Genomic DNA, 18081 nt, shown 5'->3' with positions numbered 1-18081 from the left:
AAAGGGGAAATAAAAAAAGAAATGGAGGGGTAAAGTGTTTTAAAGTCAGAAGCAGATACTTGCATAGAATGTCTTTGTATTCTAAAACGAATATCATCACCCTAAAACAGAACGGCTCAAACCTCTTCCAGCATGACAATGCTTCTGTATGCGAAGTGAGCTCCAGGATGACAAAGGCTCTGTGCAAGACTACGGGCTCCTTCCAAATCCTCATGGAGCTCGCGTTGTATACAGGAGCATTGTAATATTGAGGTTTGGGCTTCTTGGCCTCAACTGAAGGCAGACTAATTTAATGGGTGTGATAGTGGGTTTTGTCATTCTTCTAGCCAAATCCTTTATTTTTACATGATTCTGTGTGTTTTAGTGAATCTCTTCATTCTGATTTTGTGTTTCCACTTTCAGGGCCGAGTCCCTTTCCTCGTTCCTGATAAAGTGATGTGGCCACAGCTATGTGAGGCTCTCAATATGAAGTACAAGGCAGAGGTACAGTCGAACAGAGGCCTGTCTGAGGAGAATTTGGTCTTCCTCGCTCAGAAGGCCTTCAGCAGCTCCAGCTCCAACCCTGAAGATTACCGAGGCATGACCATGACCTGGTCCCAATTTAACAGAGTATGACACCACCGAACACTACACCACATACACTTCAGCAAGGAAAATTTCAACCTGAGCATGTTTGTGTCTTACTGGGTTACATCATAATGACTTTAGTGAAATATTTGCATTAATGGAGAACTTTAGTGTAACAGGAATCTGTCAGGTTAATAAAGAAAGAGGGTTTTATTGTCACATACATTACAGCAAAGTGAAATGTATTCTTCCGATATCCCAGCTGATTAGAAAGGCTTGGCTTGAGGTCTCAAAATGGCAGCTTGGCAACGGTAGGGTTTGATTCCTCCATTCCGTAACCCAGAGCCTTAACCTCTGAGCCATCACTTCCATAATCAGCTTAATCTGAAATTAAAGTCCAATGTTTTTTACATTTTTATATGTATATTGACTTTTTATTTTGCAGTTCTTTATAGTATACTTTTTTCTTTTTATATAGCTTTAATCTAATCCTCAATAAAACACCGAATGACATCATCTTGGGATGAATGTTCAGAAATGAAACGCTCTTTGGCTCTAATAAAATAGGCTAAATATAATAATGATAATATAATTGTAATTAATAATATGCTCTAATATAATATATAATAATAATTTAAATAAGATTGCATTTCTTTTTAAAATAAATTCACATCAATGGAGTTTTATTTAATTTTACAGCTGAATGGGCTGATTTTAACCTGATTTACACTGTTAGTAATTAAATTACATTCATAGCAAAGTATTAAAATTATTTCCGTTGATTTAAGGCGATATTAGGCTCATATCTTAGATTGGGTGTGACAGAAATATTGTCAGTATTCTTAGAGTAGCAAAATGTAATTGTAATAGCAGATTGGGTTGATAAAAAGAGTTCAGTTGAAACAACCAAGTAATAAAGCATAATGCCAATAATGTGAGTTTCTGGATCAGATAAAAATCCATTTAACAAAATTATCTACTCTAAAAACTTGCAGAAGTGCATCAGTTGTATCAAAATCTCTATCTTCACTGTAATTTGTGTACTGTCCTGTTTTTGTGAAGCCAAAATAGCAATACAATTTCTAAACACCATTTCAGAAAAGGGTTTAATCCTAAACCGCGCTCATCCATTCGAAACTTTTTTTTAACATTCGCATATCAGTCGTTATTTTTGCGCCTCAGTGAACACTTGGAACATGTTTCTCCCTCCGTGCCACGCTCTGCTTTCCATTAAAATGGTTTATGATTACCAAGTGAAAGAAGCCTTGATGCTGCAGGGTTCAGATATGCAGACCTCAGGCCGTACTTGCCTTTGAAACGGCCTCGTGCTGCTTTGCTACACCGAGTGGTCAGTGTTCAGGACAATTATTCTTTATTTTTTTCTGTTGACACATTTGGAAGTCAAGGTCCAAAAAATTGCTTGCTGAAAGAAGTGCTTTATGCATTTAATATCAGTCTTTTCACAGAGTCTCACAGGGTGCATGATAAAAATTTACAGCACTATAGTGTCAGTTGTCATTTACATAAAAACACCTGACATGCACTTCCCGGTTTTACATAAATATTATATATTTGTGGGTATTTCACAAGCATAGGAATATCTGATGGTTCTGATCGGTGCTTGAATGCTTTTATTGAAAACTGCAGCCATTTAAAAAGTAAACAATGGCAAAATTGTTATTCTTGCTTATTAAGTATAGAGCTAGATTAAGTAGCTGCATTATAATTGTCGATACGTGTGTGTGTCTGCATGAGTCAAGCGTGTGTGTGTGTGTGTGTGTGTGTGTGTGTGTGTGTGTGTGTGTGTGTGCGAGACTCGATTTGCAAACTGTCTTCTCAGAAACGCGAGCTAGAAAACTTAATGTCCTTACTTGCACTCCATGACTTTTCACCTAGATTACTGATTATAAGCAAGTGAACATCAGTAAGATGGACGTGTCCTCCAGTAGCACATTCTCGTGTTTCATAAGCTTCGAACTTCACTTTATGATCCAAAATACAAACACACACACACACAAGCAAAGCTCTGACGCATGCAAACGCTGAACTGCACGTTTTCAACCAATGTACTATACAGGCAAAATAGATAGATAGAGAGAGAGAGAAAGAGAGAGAGGGATGGATGGATGGATGGATGGATTGATTGATAAATAATAGATGGATGGATGGATGGATGTATAGATATAAAGATAGATGAAAGATAGAGAGAGAGAGAGAGAGAGAGAGAGATATGGAGATAGATAGATAGATATGGAGATAGATATGGATATAATTTGTATTTCTATGTGTGTATCCAGGAAAGCCTTCCAGGTAGAAACTTCACATTTTGGCAGTGGTTTGACGGCGTCATGGAGCTCACGAAAAAGCACCTGAAACCTCACTGGAATGATGGGTAAGACCCGATCTGTACTTTCTGTTGTAACACATGTCAAAAAGCTGGGTTACATAATGCACCAGGATAAACTCCACATACACCAGTGTGCACCTGCTGTCACAATCTTCACAATAAAGGTGTTGCTGTTTTTGAACTAAGGTTAGTACAGATTTCTTGACAGACACTGGATAATGTAAAACGGAATATGCTATACATGCGTTTCCTGTTTACCTTTTAGCCGACCGCGCTTTCGTATTAACGAGAATCCGAGTTACTGAGAATCCTTTTTTTTTTTTTTTTGGCAACAAAATGATTGGCTTGGGACTTACACAAGAGATGGCACCCGGTCAGTGTACATTAACTCCTCATTGAGCAACTTGCTCTCTAACCTAGCCTTCACAGCCTGCACTGTTGCTCCAAGCCAGGCTGAGCTCCACGTGGAATCCGTTTGCACTGCTAATAACACACAACTGCTAACATGAACTGCATTTCTCAAACCTTTTGCCACAGGGGAAATCTTTTTAGATTAACAGAAAGACCACAAAGTGTTCAATCGTAGGAACATTCAATCAACACTAACATTCGGTCAACACAACACAATCATTCTGTGAGAGCCACATCATTTTTTTCTTTCTTCAAAGGAGGGCCTTTAACAGAAAATGACATGGGCCGGAGTGACTACCAGCATTATTGTGGAGATTTTGTTACGGTTTTAAATGCATTTATTATGCCTCGTAATGCTAGATTAGTTTATTATTTTGTTTTGCATTGTATCATGACCATTACATTTAAAGAGATACAGTCTATAGCCTATTAAAGGAGCATTATTACTGTCATAATGACATTTTTCATATTCATTGCAACTGAAATCCTGAAAAAGATTTATGCTATGTTGAATCTACCGTTCTGTTGGTTGGTGGGTGAATCTGACAAATATTTAGGCTACATTAATAACTAAGGGAAATTTTGATTTTAAAGCCAACCTTTATCATGAATGATATGAGTAAACATTATTACAACTAATTATATTTCCAAAATATGTCTCTGGCATTGTTTAGAAGGCCATTCCAAATGTGGGGTGGGCCGTAGTTTGGGGACCACTGATGTAAGGAATAACACACACTCCGGTTATAAAAATCTGAACATAATCCAGGCTTTATGTTAGGTTACATCACCCTGCACTAAAGAGCGTTTTTTGTATAATTGGTATTTTATATATATATATATATACATTTACATTATCCAGTGTCTGTCAAGAAATCTGTACTAACCCCATAATGTTTATCATGGACTCTCCAGACCCTGCTTAAAGCATGGACTTAACCAATTAGTTGTCCAATCCAGCTAAAGCATTCCACACTTCCTATATTCGATTATACTGTAAATCACAGGGAAAACACTTTTTTCCATAGATTTTACTGCCTTTTTCTCAGAACCATGTTACTGCACTTATTTACTTATTTATCACTTAATTATCACATTCAATCAAATATTAGAAGCAAATAGTTACAGTATGACTCGCATGACTTTTTAATCGTTTACATAATTTTTGCCAATTGAAATTGCTCGATTTGTTTTCTGGTTGTTTTTAAGGAAAATATTGACTAGAATCTTATTCAATTTATGAAAAATAAGCTCTTTTCTTTTTGGACTGAACTGGGATTATAAATGTCCCAGCAAGTTTCATTGTTACGCCCAATGTTTAATGCTGCACTCACACAAATACAGGAACTTTAATAATTATAAATATTTTGATTTGCAAACCAAATGAGCAATATGTTGGTTTATTTGTTATACAGTGAAAACCTCTGCATGTCTTTAATAATATATGTTTGTGGGTGTGTGTGTGTGTGTCTCAGGGCGATCCTGGGCTTTGTGAATAAGCAGCAGGCTCAGGACATGCTGATGTCCAAACCAAATGGAACCTTCCTGTTACGCTTCAGTGACTCAGAGATCGGAGGCATCACCATCGCCTGGGTGGCAGAGAATCCCAATAAAGCAGGTCCTTCACGTTTCACCGCATCATGTGTTCTTACAAGAGCCGATCGTGAGCATGTGGTTTCGGGTCAGTGGCAGTGCGAGGATTTGAACTCTTAACCTTGTGTTCAGTAAAGCAGAACCTTCATCAGTGAACCATGTGACAGCATCACATATACATGTATAATGACCTAAATATACTTATATTCACATATAATGTGTGCTACACATTTATTCCCTAGATCTTTCATAGTAAATAGTATTTTAATATGTATGTTATTATTTAAGAATATTAACATACATTACGGTGATAGATTAACGGAATAACCCGTGGCTTTTGTTGCTCAAAAGCATTTATATATTTTGCTGGATGAGGGCATACAAATCAATAGAAGTTTCAATGGAACCATCACCTTTATCCTATGATGAAACACTTCTATCCTGACCAGCTTCCGTAATCCACAGGGCACAACAGCACCATAGATGATATTTTTGTGAATGAAAATCATTTGACATGGCTTCTACAGTCACCACATCTTATACCGTGGTAGATTTCAGAGTCAGGTATCAGTCAGGTGACCACACCAACAACCGATGGAATATGTATATGAGTATCAGCGATCATATCTTCAGTGTCCAAAGACCGCTTCAAAAGGAACAGATGGCTGCTAATATTCTGTAACTCTTAGACAACATGTCTTAGAATATATTTATTGTCGAGGAATATTTAAAGATTAAACCATTCCCATTGTGGAATAGCCTTCACATAAATGCACTTAAAATATAGAAATGATGTATTTTTATTAGATGTGGTTTTATTGTTGCTATACACAAATGACACTATTCAGAATCAAAATATTTTATTTATTCCACAGGGAAATTGTTAGGTTGCAGTTGCTCACAGTTCAATGAAAGTAAAATAGAAACTTGTAGATGCTGTACAATTAATGAATTTCCAGTCTTATTGGAATACACTGTACAAAATGTGTAGCAGCAGTGAAACAGGTGGCAGACAAAGTCAGACCACAATGATAGTTATACAAGTTACGGCTCATGTAACAATAATTGCACATAAATCGCCCAAGATATGGATATTATATAAGTGTGGCATGAAAATCTCTAAGTATTAGGGCTGTCAAGCGATTAAAATATTAAAATATTAAATTAATACTTTTTAAGTTTTTAACACTCTAATCAACATGGGCATGGACAAATATGGATGCTTTATGCAAATGTATGTTTATTGTTAGTGAACCCAAACTCAACATAGAGCATGAAGACAAAATATTCTTATAAATGTTTTAAAGTAACATTTACATTGGGAATAAAATGATAAAAAAAATTCCTATATAAAACAATGTACATTCAAATAATTCGTTCCACACACCCAAAACTATTAATATAAAAATCATTTATGGTTTTTTATGTATAAATGATTGTCCTTAATCTATCTGAAACAAGATTAAATCGAAATATTTGCTCGTCCTGCAAAGCATTCGTCAAGCATGTTCCTCGCAATCCAAGGTTCCACTGTACGTAAATCATCGGGACGCCAAGTGGACCTTTTTGCTATGTTTCCACACAGACGGGTTTAAATGCCAGATGTGTGCATCATGGCGGATTTTGGTGCTTGTTTTTCGACTTGGCGCATCAGTAAAACAAGTTTAGTGTTTTAAAAAAGATTTTTGGCTGGAGTTTATTATATATAATTTTTTATTATCTGAGTAAAGAAAAAGGACGGCGTGAATAAATGTGTCGCGTTGAATGTTTCAATTTCGCCACTTATATTTATTTGTTTCTATTTTTGATGAAAAAGGTAAAACCCAAATGATAATTTTGACAGCCCTAATAACTATACTTTATCTATGTCATCTATATCGTGGACCAGCCGTTAAACCCTCAGAGGAAAGAGTTATATATTTGTAATGATCTCCTGTGGCGCTCTGTGGTTGTTATCCCATCAAGCCACAATAACTCAAACGTACACTGTAGCAAATCTCGGACAGCCCAGTGATACTATTCATTTGTTTATTTACTACTGCACAATTGAGCACAATTTAAAACCAGCTGAAAAGATGATCGAAAGGAAAATATGGCAATAATTAATACCAATTAAACTCTCTTAGTCACATCAGGCTTATTATTTAATCAATGACACACTGAGTGTCATCTAAAGATGCTTTTTAAGCGCAGCAAAAGTTCCCTTGTGGGTGCTTCTAAATGTGTATGTGTGTGTGTGTGTTTTTCGGCAGGTGAAAGAATGGTGTGGAACCTCATGCCCTACACAACCAAAGACTTCTCTATTCGCTCGCTGGCTGACCGCATAAGTGACCTGAATCACCTGCTGTTCCTGTACCCCGATCGACCCAAAGACGAGGTCTTCTCCAAGTACTACACCCCTCCTCTGTGTAAGCCACTCTATTCTTTTCTAACACCCTGTGTGTGCCTGGAAGAGAGCGAGCGAAATAATAAATACTTGTTAAAGAGAAATGAAGCTGCAAGTGAATGTCTTTGCTCTGTCAAAACATTGAATTTGCTTTTTTTTTTTTAATTCTTCGCATTTACAAGGATACAACTCAAGCATTATACAGTGCAACCTCGATACTCACGGGGGTTACGTCCTATGACCCATCGCAAGTAACAAAAAATCGTGAGGTTTTGACTTTCTCCATTTGATGTTTCCTTTTTCAAGGGGAATTGTACATGTACTGTAAACTCAACAAAAATTTGAATTACTTGTCACAAATGTTTTTTAATTGTTTTGAATTTTTTTAATGTAATTAATGAGTACAAAATCTATTTTAAAAACTGTCTGATTTTTCCCGAGTTTCTCTCAGTCTGGTTCCAAATGAAACCCACCAGCTATCCAGGTCGCGAGTGTCAAGGTCACGAGAATCGAGGTTCCACTGTATTTGCTTACGGTTAAAAGAATAGGCCGTGTTCAGCAGAAATAGTGTAAAAGAAAGTCATCGTAAAAAGTAATCAGTTTGAAAAAGCTAGGATTCCTGCTTCCCCCCACATCCTTAAACTAAAATAATACAGGCTTCATGTCAGGTTACCTCCCACCTCACTAAAGTGGGGTGTGTTATTGTGCTTATATCATAGCATTGTTCTTTGCTGAACAAGCAAATTCTTGTTGGGCTTTGAGCTGTTACCATAGAATAGCTCTTACCATATACAACAGCATATTATAACAGGTGCATTCATACCGAATAGCTGGAGTAATAAGCACTTCTGCTAAGACCAGGGTTGGAGGAGTTGAAGGCGGAGTTAAGAAAAAAATAGTCAGGATTAAAAACTTCTTGTGTACATTGGACAATTAATAAATCTTTGTTTAACACCATGTACAAATCTGTAAATGCGGAAAAACCCACATGGACAAACACATTGTTTCGTCCGACACCAAGACCATCTGAAGAGGAGTGCTGAAGACATTTGAATTTTGATTTCAGTGCTTTCTAAGTGTTGTCCTCGTACAATCGTAAATGGGGAAGTAAGTGCTCAGTCTGTTACAAATGTCTCCGAGTGCCCCTAATGCTATTGCAAAGCATTGCATTCAAATCAATTCCCTGCTGAGAGGATTAGTGATGTGATTATAGATAAAGGCCATCCAAAGTTTGCCGCTGAATTGTTCCTTTGTATGGAAGTGTGCGTTTCGGAGTCTTGCCGAGTTCTGGGTAAACTCGCTGACAATGAAAGACTCCGTAATAAACTGCTTTATTAATCGTTTCTTTCTCTTCGACCCGTATAGCGAAAGCAGTGGACGGCTACGTCAAACCGCAAATCAAACAAGTGGTACCAGAGTGAGTATCCGCACTTTTTTTTTTTTTTTTCCTCTCCTCTATGAATGCTTGTGAATGCTGATTGTTCAGTAAAAGTCACTGTGACTTTTATTAATCTCCCGAGCACTAATCTCTTTCAGTTACGCTAATTGCATGCGGGTGTATTGGGCCCAGCTTCTTCACTTCAGCCAAGAGGGAATTTAGCGGTAACCGTGGAGACCTCATACTCCATAATCATATTGTTACCATCAGAATACACTAAGCCAAGTTAGCGGGCATTAGTACGTTCCGCAAGCTAGTGCTTCAAGCAGGTTGTTAGCATGCTAAAAAAACACCGCCGTCGGTTTCGAGTCTCAGCAGGAGAGGGACATTCTCAGCAGCATACATGAAAGCTGTTAGCATGGTTAGCTTCATTAGCTGCTTAACACCAGCTCCCGATGGAACAGGACAGTGGCAGCCTGCTAGGGTGTTAACTTAAGCATCGGTCAATTACAGAAACACCATTCGTGTGCGAAGGAGAATTGATTGATGTGTGTGTGTGTTCAGGTTTACGGCCCCTAATCCAGACCCAGCAGCAAATCCAACCTACATGGATCACGCAGCATCACCTGCAGTCAGTCACCCACAGAACTACGCCATCTACCCACCAATGTAAGCGTCAACATGATACCATCCACCATGCTGTGTTGTGTGTGCGCGGCTCATCCGTACTTTCAGAAAATCAATCGAAATCACGCAAAATATAATACAATTAAATAATTAATAGCCTTTTGTATGAAAATGTCCCCCTTAAGGTGAGCTATAAAGCCAATGTGCTTTCAACAATTAGAAAATGTGCATTCAGAAGGTATGTGGTTTCAACGATTACGATGACGCCTCACTTCAGGTTCTCCTCCATCAAATTTTCTGGACTCTGAAGTGTCTCACACTTGTTTTCGGGAGAGAATTTATATCAGGAAGCAGGGGAGCAACTGTACATTGGTTGAGGGGTTTGCAAGATCCTGATTGGTGCCTCATTCCCCCTGCCAAAAAAGAGGGTTAAATACAAGAATAAATGCACTAAGTATAAGGGATGGTAAGATTCACCGATGCGCATCAGTGCACCGGCATAAAAGTTAACGATCTGATGCACTGATTTAAAAAAAATCCAATTTATTTATATAGCATCTCACAAAAGTGAGTACACCCCTGACATTTCAGTCTTCATAAGGGACAATACTATAGAAATGAAACTTGGATATTGAGCTATTTTTGTCAAAATAGCTCAAGTAAATTGATTTGCTGTCTGTCTAATCCAAAATTTTTATTGAATTTCATAGCATCATCTTGTTTTTTTTTTATTTAATTGCATTGTGATGAATTGAATTGGAATCGGCTCGCACGACATCACAATAGCGGTGAATCGTATCGCAACGGTAGCCGCTTCATATGTATCTTTAATATATCGTATGGTTGAATATGAATTGAGATGCAAATCACATCAGCCTCAGTTACGTAGATGCACATCCCTAATACGTACAAAGAGCCAGTGTGCGGCATCCCAACGTACTGCCATTTTTGCGCCTCTGTCAGGAAGCGTAAATGTGCCTCTGGCTATGGAGCGCTCGTGTTTGTTATTCAACTGCAATTCGGTGGAGAAGGAAATCATTTGAATTGGAAAACGTGTAAAAAAGTGTGAATCCAATATGTTGTTATTGCTTAGGTTTACGTCTATGGCTTATTGTAAGCTAAACACTATTGGCTAGTTTTGAAACAGGAGGAGGAGCCACACCCAATATGTCTCGTCCCGACTTCACGTTAAAATATACACTAAACATTGAAGGCCTAGACATGAACATTCATGCACCATTAAAAATGTTGACAACGGTGGAAAAAAGGGAACTTATTAGTCCTTCTTCTCCGTCTCTATCACTCTCTTTCTCTCAGGAGCGACAGCATGCTGGACGGCGATGGCGACTTCGACCTGGACGACACCATGGATGTAGCGAGACACGTAGAGGAGCTGCTCCGCCGACCAATGGAAGGCCAGTGGAGCGGCCAGCAGTCGTGACCTCGCGAACTTCCCACCTCTCTCCCTTAACAATAGTTTATTCGTCTCTCTTCCCCTTTTCCCTCTCCGTCATTTCATCCCAAATGTGAAAAGCTCAGTGATGGCTGTGGTTTGCTTTCGACTTTTATTTCGGTCTCTTTTTTTCCTCTCTCTTTTTAATTATTATTTCTATTCTTTCCTCTCTTCCATCTCCTCACACGTGACACGTGGATGCGCGTTTGCAAGAGGACAGAAAGAAAAAAAAAATACTACTAGCTTTCTCTTCAGCTCAATGCTACCAAAGAGTATTGTGAAAATGTTGTTACACGTGTATTTTTTTTTTATCATATTATTTGAATTAAGATCGTCTTTCAACATCAGAAAGCCCAACATAGAACTTTACTACTGTAAACAAAAAAAAAATATATATATATATATATATATATATATATATATATATATATATATATATATATATACATATATATATATATACTGTGTTCAGATTTATATTTTAGGGTTTTTTTTCCTCCTCAATAGTTGTTGCACTCTGGAACAAACGCATTTTATTTTTGGTCTTGAGCGGGGTTAGGGTTGGGGGGGTGAAATCACTGTTACTTTGGCGACATGAGATCACTGTTGTAATGTACATTCGATACACTAAAAAAAAAGCGTAATTCAGTTGTGTAGAAGCCATTTATAGTCGGTATGTGTACAAATGTTCCTGAGCAGACTGGACGTGCTTTTTCAATGCCTGAATGTTTTAGACATACAGTACGCGTGCACACACACACACACGTGCATGCACACACACTTGCTCGCACATCATTAATCATACATGGGTGAGAAGAAGTATCTGAGAACTCCGGGTATTTTATGACCCTGAGAAACACACACACACAAACGTGCACACGTTTGCACGGTGTCGAGCCTCTCTCTCTCTCTCTCTCTCTCTCTCTCTCTCTTCTGTTTCTCCAGCTGAATAAGTGTGTGCTGATGTATTAGTGCGCCGGACAAACACTGTTATAATGCACGCTGTACTCAAGAGTTCGCAAGTGAACCACTGCACTTGTCATGGTGACCTAAGCTGCTCTAATCCTGTGTCCAGTTACCAGTAAATATATATATATATATATATATATATATATATATATATATATATATATATATATATATATATATAATTATACACACACACTCAGGATAAAGAAGAAATGCAGTGGATGTGATGTAAAAAAAAGAAAATTTATATATATATATATATATATATATATATATATATATATATATATATATAGTGAATTTATTTTTCTTTAACACAATTCTATTTTATTACTGTGGAATCTCTCTCTATCTCTCTCTCTCTCTCTCTCTCTCGCTCTCTCTCTCTATGTTCTGTGTACTGTGAATGCAACCTTGATAAACACTTGGCAGTAGAATCCTCTTGATGCTGACTGAATCCAGCCAATAAAGGAGCAGTGTTTTTTTAGAATTTTTTATTTTATTTTTATTTTGTATATTTTTTTTTTATACAGCTCTCAACTGCCTGCAAGAAAATGCCAGCAAACTGCAGCTTCACCATTACCGAACTTCTTTTCGTTCTTAAAAACCACACGCTCCATTTAAAACTATGCATGCAACTCTGTTTAGTCTGAGATCATTTTGAAAATGTAAAAAATAATTAAAAAAGTGGAGAAAAATGAAGACCTGGATGGAGACTTGCATGCTGATTTTTGTTTTTGCTTAAAATGCTTTTGCTTAAATTGCTTTTGCTTTGCAAAACTCTTGGAAAAAAGTGACAAACGTCCATTAAGTAAAGGAACGAGTGAAGTCAGCATCAGAGCGAGGTTTTTTTTTCTTCTTCTGCTAATACACTGCGATGTCGCTTTTCCTCCTCAGCTGAGCTGCTGGATCACTAAACACAGGCCATACAGCGAGCGCTCATTTAGCCGCTGTGCTTTGTGTGTTTCTGGCTAAATGTTTCTGATTAACACAGTTTGATTCATCTCAGAGTACCCTTCAAACTTTTTTCCTTTTTATGTGGAAGGTTGTGATTTTGTTTTCTTTCATTCTTTCTTTTTTTCTCTTATTCCTTTTTTTGTATACTTTTTTTTGTGAGACTGGTCAGTCTTGTCACTCGGGTGTCAATCTGTCAAACACATGGTGGCAGTGGACAAGTGTGTGGGTGTGTTGTGTGTGGATGTGTCTTTATGTTGGACCGATGTCTTGTGAGCGTTCCCATTCCCCCCCTCGGTTGTAGTGCTTGGATATGTGTTTTAAAAGATGAACAATTGAAAATAAAGTTTTATAAATAATTTAAACAGTGCTGTAACGTTTATTCTTGATTTCTTTATCTGACAGATCATTTTAGGCAGCGGCAGGCTGTGGATTTCACACCAAGGCCTTCAGTGGGGTCCTGCCTGAATCAGTCCACCTCTTAATACCATCATCATGATGCTGTGGCTGTAGAAACCATCATATTATACAGACGTGCATTATAACAGAGTGCTGCATCACAGAGAAGTGTCCAATACAGAGAAAATGAATGTCATTACTAAAGCAAGAAACCAACTGAACACGATTCAAGTCTCATCTCATTAATAACTTCATAAAATGTCCCTGGATTTTCCTTGCATTATTTTCAGGGAATTTTAAATGAAGGCAAATTGTGTTTTTTTTTATGCAAATCCTTCACTTAAGCAGAAGTACAGATACAGATATTTTTACAATTCTCTGGTAAAAGTTTAAGTATTTTCTTACACAAGTTAAAGTAAGGAATTATGAGCTCTGACATGCACTTAAGATAAAAAATTATCCATCATTGCTACCTGTTTTAGTGCATCACTGGTAACTGGACATTACGTCAAATATTAGGGTTGCCAATCGATTAAATGTTTTAATCATTATTAATTATTGTCACTATTTACTCACATATTAATTGCAACTTAATCGCACATATTTATCTGTTCAAGTTTTAACACTAATCAACATGGGCAAGGACAAATATGGATGCTTAAAAATATACTTGTAAATGTTTTAAAATAATTGGGCTGTTTTAAATGAGGTAAATCTTCAGGACACCAAATGAAACCTTTGCTATGTTTCCACACGGACAGTTAATGAGGTGACACCGGACAATTATTTGTATTTGATGTGAATTGGTTAATTTAAAAGTAGGCATTTTAAGCTTTCTAAACATATACAGTATTTATTGTCTGTGAGGCAAGTATTCACTGAGATTCAGGTTGTTTTATTTTTGTGTATGTGAGAAGAGATGACAGAGAGCGCCCCCTGTCTGTTTTCTTGATTTTACAAAAGCTCAGCGTTTTGTTATTTTGGCTATTACCGCAATGACAGGAAATAGGTTGATAAGCTGAAAAGAAAAAATATTGACACTAAACTAAAGTAACGAGTCCGGTTTGAAAATGTAAAAAGTAGGAAGTGTAAAAGATTTTTGTGTAAAAATGTAATGAGTGAAAGTAAAAAGTTCTCTGAAAAGAAATAGTGAAATAAAATACAGTAACGAAGGATTTGTACTTCGTTAATTACAACCTGCAGGAAAAAACCCACAAAAAGTATAAATGTTCATGAAAAAGCATAACAACTGTCAGTTTTCTCCTGTCAGTCATTGTGGAATAAAACGACGGCTATTAAATCCACACAAATATGTTAGTGCATTTTGCTACAGATGCGGGTTGCGAACTCTGACTAGTGCTCTCTCTGACCATCCAAACAAAGGACGTGAAAATGCAGATGTGATTCTATGCCTGTTAACAGTTTACTGAAAGATCTTTTACTCCATAATTTTGAAATTTTGCTAGAATATTAATGACCTTTTTTGAGTGCCATAGATGAAAATAGAGATGTGTGTGGGTTTTTGTTTCTTTTTGTTTCTTTTTTTTAATCTCATGCTATGGCTTTTGCAATAAAAGCATCAGAAAGGCAAATCACTGAAGGGGAAAGGACATGAAACTTGAGGGAATTATCACTTTCAGTTGTGTGCCTCAACTTTGTGGTAACAGTTTGGGAAAGAATCCCATATGAAATAAGTTTTGCGCATAAATACAGTAGACTGGACCTTATTTAGATAAAAAAAATTATCCAACAAAATTAAACTGAATATGACCCACCACACAAACCATATTCAAACTGTCGCATTATGTTTCTACATTCCCTTTAGGAAAAGGTGATTGTTGACATTTTCCCTTCAGCCTGTTTCTTCCTTAGCTTTGCTTCAGAAAAAAAAACCCTCTCAAAGTACTGATGATCCCAAAATATACAAATGAGTCAAAGAACGCTGACACGACAATGAACAAAGGCAATAACAAAATATTAAAAAAAAAACTATATGGACATCTGATCATAAGATTTGCCATTCCACATTTAGTCCCAATTCACTGTTATAATAACCTCCACTCTTCTGGGAAGATGTTCCACTAGATTTTAAAATGTGCTTGTGGAGATTTGTGATCCTTCAGACACAAGGGTGTTAGTAAAACCAGGTAGTGATTCCAATGCATGTAAAGCATATTTCAAGGAGTTTGTCATGCTGGAACAGGTTTCTGTCTTCTAGTTTAAGTGAATAGAAAAAATTATGCTACTGCATTCAAAGACACCCTATACAACTGTGTGCCACAATTTTGTTGTGCAAGGCTTCCAAAACTGGGGTCACGTAATTTAGAGAGATGCGTACAATCTATTTTGTTTCAAATTATTTCTTTTTACAAATCATTATTTAAATATAAATATTCCTGCAAGACGCATTCACCCGTATAATGTCATTTAAAATCAAATTTAAAATCAAATTTGATTTCTCACACATTTATACATGTAGTCGAATGCTTTTTACGATTGTCCAACATGTACACAGAAATAGAATTAGAATAAAAATATATAAGTATAAAAAATAAATTATAATACCAAAAATCGGACAGAAAGGGATATTGACAGTATTCCAGATTTAAAGTGTCACTGTGCTCTCCTACTATTTATAATACCATTCATTTTTACTATCCTGATTTGATCCTTTCCATTGCCTTAAACCAGAGGTGCCTGAAACTGTTCCTAAAAAAGGGTCAAAAATCATGTGTGATTGCGGACCATGGGCTGAAGGAAAATGACGCATTATACCACATCATATTGAATTAAAATAAGGTTGCCATTGTTCCACTCTTTTATAATTATAGAAAATAAATAAATAAATGTAACAAAGTACTTTATTCTGTAATCTGCTTTAGTAGTTTGATTTTATAGGTCGGTGAAGTTTATAGTACAATATATAAGTAGAAATAATCCTATTTATAGTACAATAGCATTCAAAGCTTAATACAGAGGTTCCATCAGTCCAGCCATATGCATGTAATAAAAGTTAATTCCAAATTGAAATAAGTCCAATTCACATATTTTTTTTTTTTTTTACATTTCATAACATTAAAAAACGTTTTCTCATATATTGCATGGTAAAAAAAATCACCCTAATCTTGGCTTGTATCCAGAATGCTATGTACTCTTCTAGACGGTTATTGAGTACTGACTAGTTTTTTTCCCCAATATAGTTCGTTTTAATCATTTTGGAAAACAGCAATTTTATCTTCCAAACCTGCAAAAAGATTTGGATTTGAGATGCGGCCCATGACACCAAACACAACAACAGAAGAAAGTTTTAAAGGGATACATAGTTTTGGGTCTTTGGCATTATTACTGGGCGTACAAAAGAAATCACTAAATATAAACATTATATGCAGTTTGGCACCTCACGGACTGGAAGCCAGCAATGCTTTGCCTCAGACATGTTATTTGTCATGTAGAACACGTGATGCACAGGCAAGTGTGTGAACAATGACGCATGCACGGTTGCCACTTGCGCACGTGCATGCCGAGTCACGTGTGGAACATAAACCAAGCTTCTCCTGCTGTGGGTTATTTTCCTACAACCACTCAACATTTCCCAGTAGACAGGCAAGGCAGTGCAGGGAATAGGCTTTGGTTTTATAGAACGTCACATATGTAACATATGGACTCTGTGTTACAGAGAGTAGAACGTGTCAGTGGTGCAGTAGTGCTAAATTATATATGTGGGGGAAAAGAATGGTTGCTGCTTAACACTTGGAGTCACAGAAATATTCAGTCATTTGTGGTCGTTTGCTCAAAACGTTTGGAGCCACTAAGCAAACAGCTGTTTTATCTTCAGCAGAAGATTATCTCTCCATTTCTAAAACAGTTGGGACACTATGTAAAATGTAAATAGAGTGCAATGATTTGTAAATCCATATTCTATTCACAATATAAAAAAAAATCTAATTCTTAAACTGAGAATATATACAATTTGAAAGTTAAAATAAGGTTGTTTTGAATTTGATGGCTGCAATAGGCCTCAAAAGATTTGGGACAGGGCCATGTTTATCACTGTTTAGCATAACGACTTCTGTCCGTATACATCTGGGAACTGAGGAGACCAGTTGCTAAAGTTTTGAGAGAGGAATATGGTCCCACATGTGTCTGGTACAGGATTCTAGCTGCTCAACAGTTCTGGGTTTCCTTTGTTGTGTTTTTCACTTCATAATGAGTAAACTGTTTCGCAATTTTATGCTAAGGATCATTATTCTGAAATGGTTCCACAATTTCTAGACAAAGTTTTCCAAAGTTCGGTGAACTATTTGTACTTTTAAGAGACTATGCTCCTATATGCTACACTATTTATAGCCAATCATCTTACTGACTGTTAACATTCAGAGGTGGTGGAATGAACTTACCCTACATGTCTGAAAAGTCACTGCCTAACTTTAAACCATGGGTGAAGACCTAGCTCTTCCTGAGACACTAAATCTAGCACTTTTTTTCCCTGTTTATTTTGTCTTTGTTAATTAATATATATTTCTTTAAGTGTGCTATGATTCCCCTCAGCAGATTTTAGGCTGATGGCATCTTAAGTTTATCAATAAATAAATCAACACTGATTCACTGATTAAAGACTCAAAGCATTTTGGACATTGCTCTGGATAAGGGCGTCTGCTACAGTAAATGGCATAAAATTAAATTATAACCCAATTAGTTGCAAAATGTTTCTTTAACTATTTCATTTCAATAACACTTGCTTTTCCAGACATTTGTTGCTCCATCTTAACTTTTTTTGAGACATGTTGCAACTATCAAATTCAAAGTACCTTATTTCTTCATAAAATGGTACATGGTACATCCTCAGTTTAAGCATGTGATATGTTTTTTATGTTTGATTGTGATCTAATAAAATATGGATTTATGAGATTTGCATTCTGTTTTTAATCACATTTTACACAGTATCCCAATGTTGGGGTTGAGTGTATACACAGTATCTCAGAAAAGTACAATTAGCA

The 18081-nt window shown here is 36.6% G+C and overlaps 1 protein-coding gene across 1 annotated transcript in view; it reads left to right on the top strand.

Moving 5' to 3' along the window:
- stat5a (signal transducer and activator of transcription 5a) overlaps positions 1-11876 on the top strand; it is a 95177-nt gene extending 83301 nt beyond the window's left edge. Inside the window, 7 exon segments of the mRNA XM_046866036.1 lie at positions 403-609; positions 2865-2959; positions 4801-5006; positions 7171-7326; positions 8670-8721; positions 9247-9351; positions 10627-11876. Of these exon segments, the coding sequence (XP_046721992.1) occupies positions 403-609; positions 2865-2959; positions 4801-5006; positions 7171-7326; positions 8670-8721; positions 9247-9351; positions 10627-10750 (945 nt within the window). The 3' untranslated portion in view covers positions 10751-11876.
- The last annotated feature ends 6205 nt before the right edge of the window (positions 11877-18081 follow it).

The sequence above is a fragment of the Silurus meridionalis genome, chromosome 14 (genome assembly GCF_014805685.1).
Source record: "Silurus meridionalis isolate SWU-2019-XX chromosome 14, ASM1480568v1, whole genome shotgun sequence".
NCBI classification, from domain to species: Eukaryota; Metazoa; Chordata; class Actinopteri; order Siluriformes; family Siluridae; genus Silurus; species Silurus meridionalis.
Note: the sequence above shows the minus strand (reverse complement) of the source record. Positions and strands in the feature narration are given on the sequence as shown.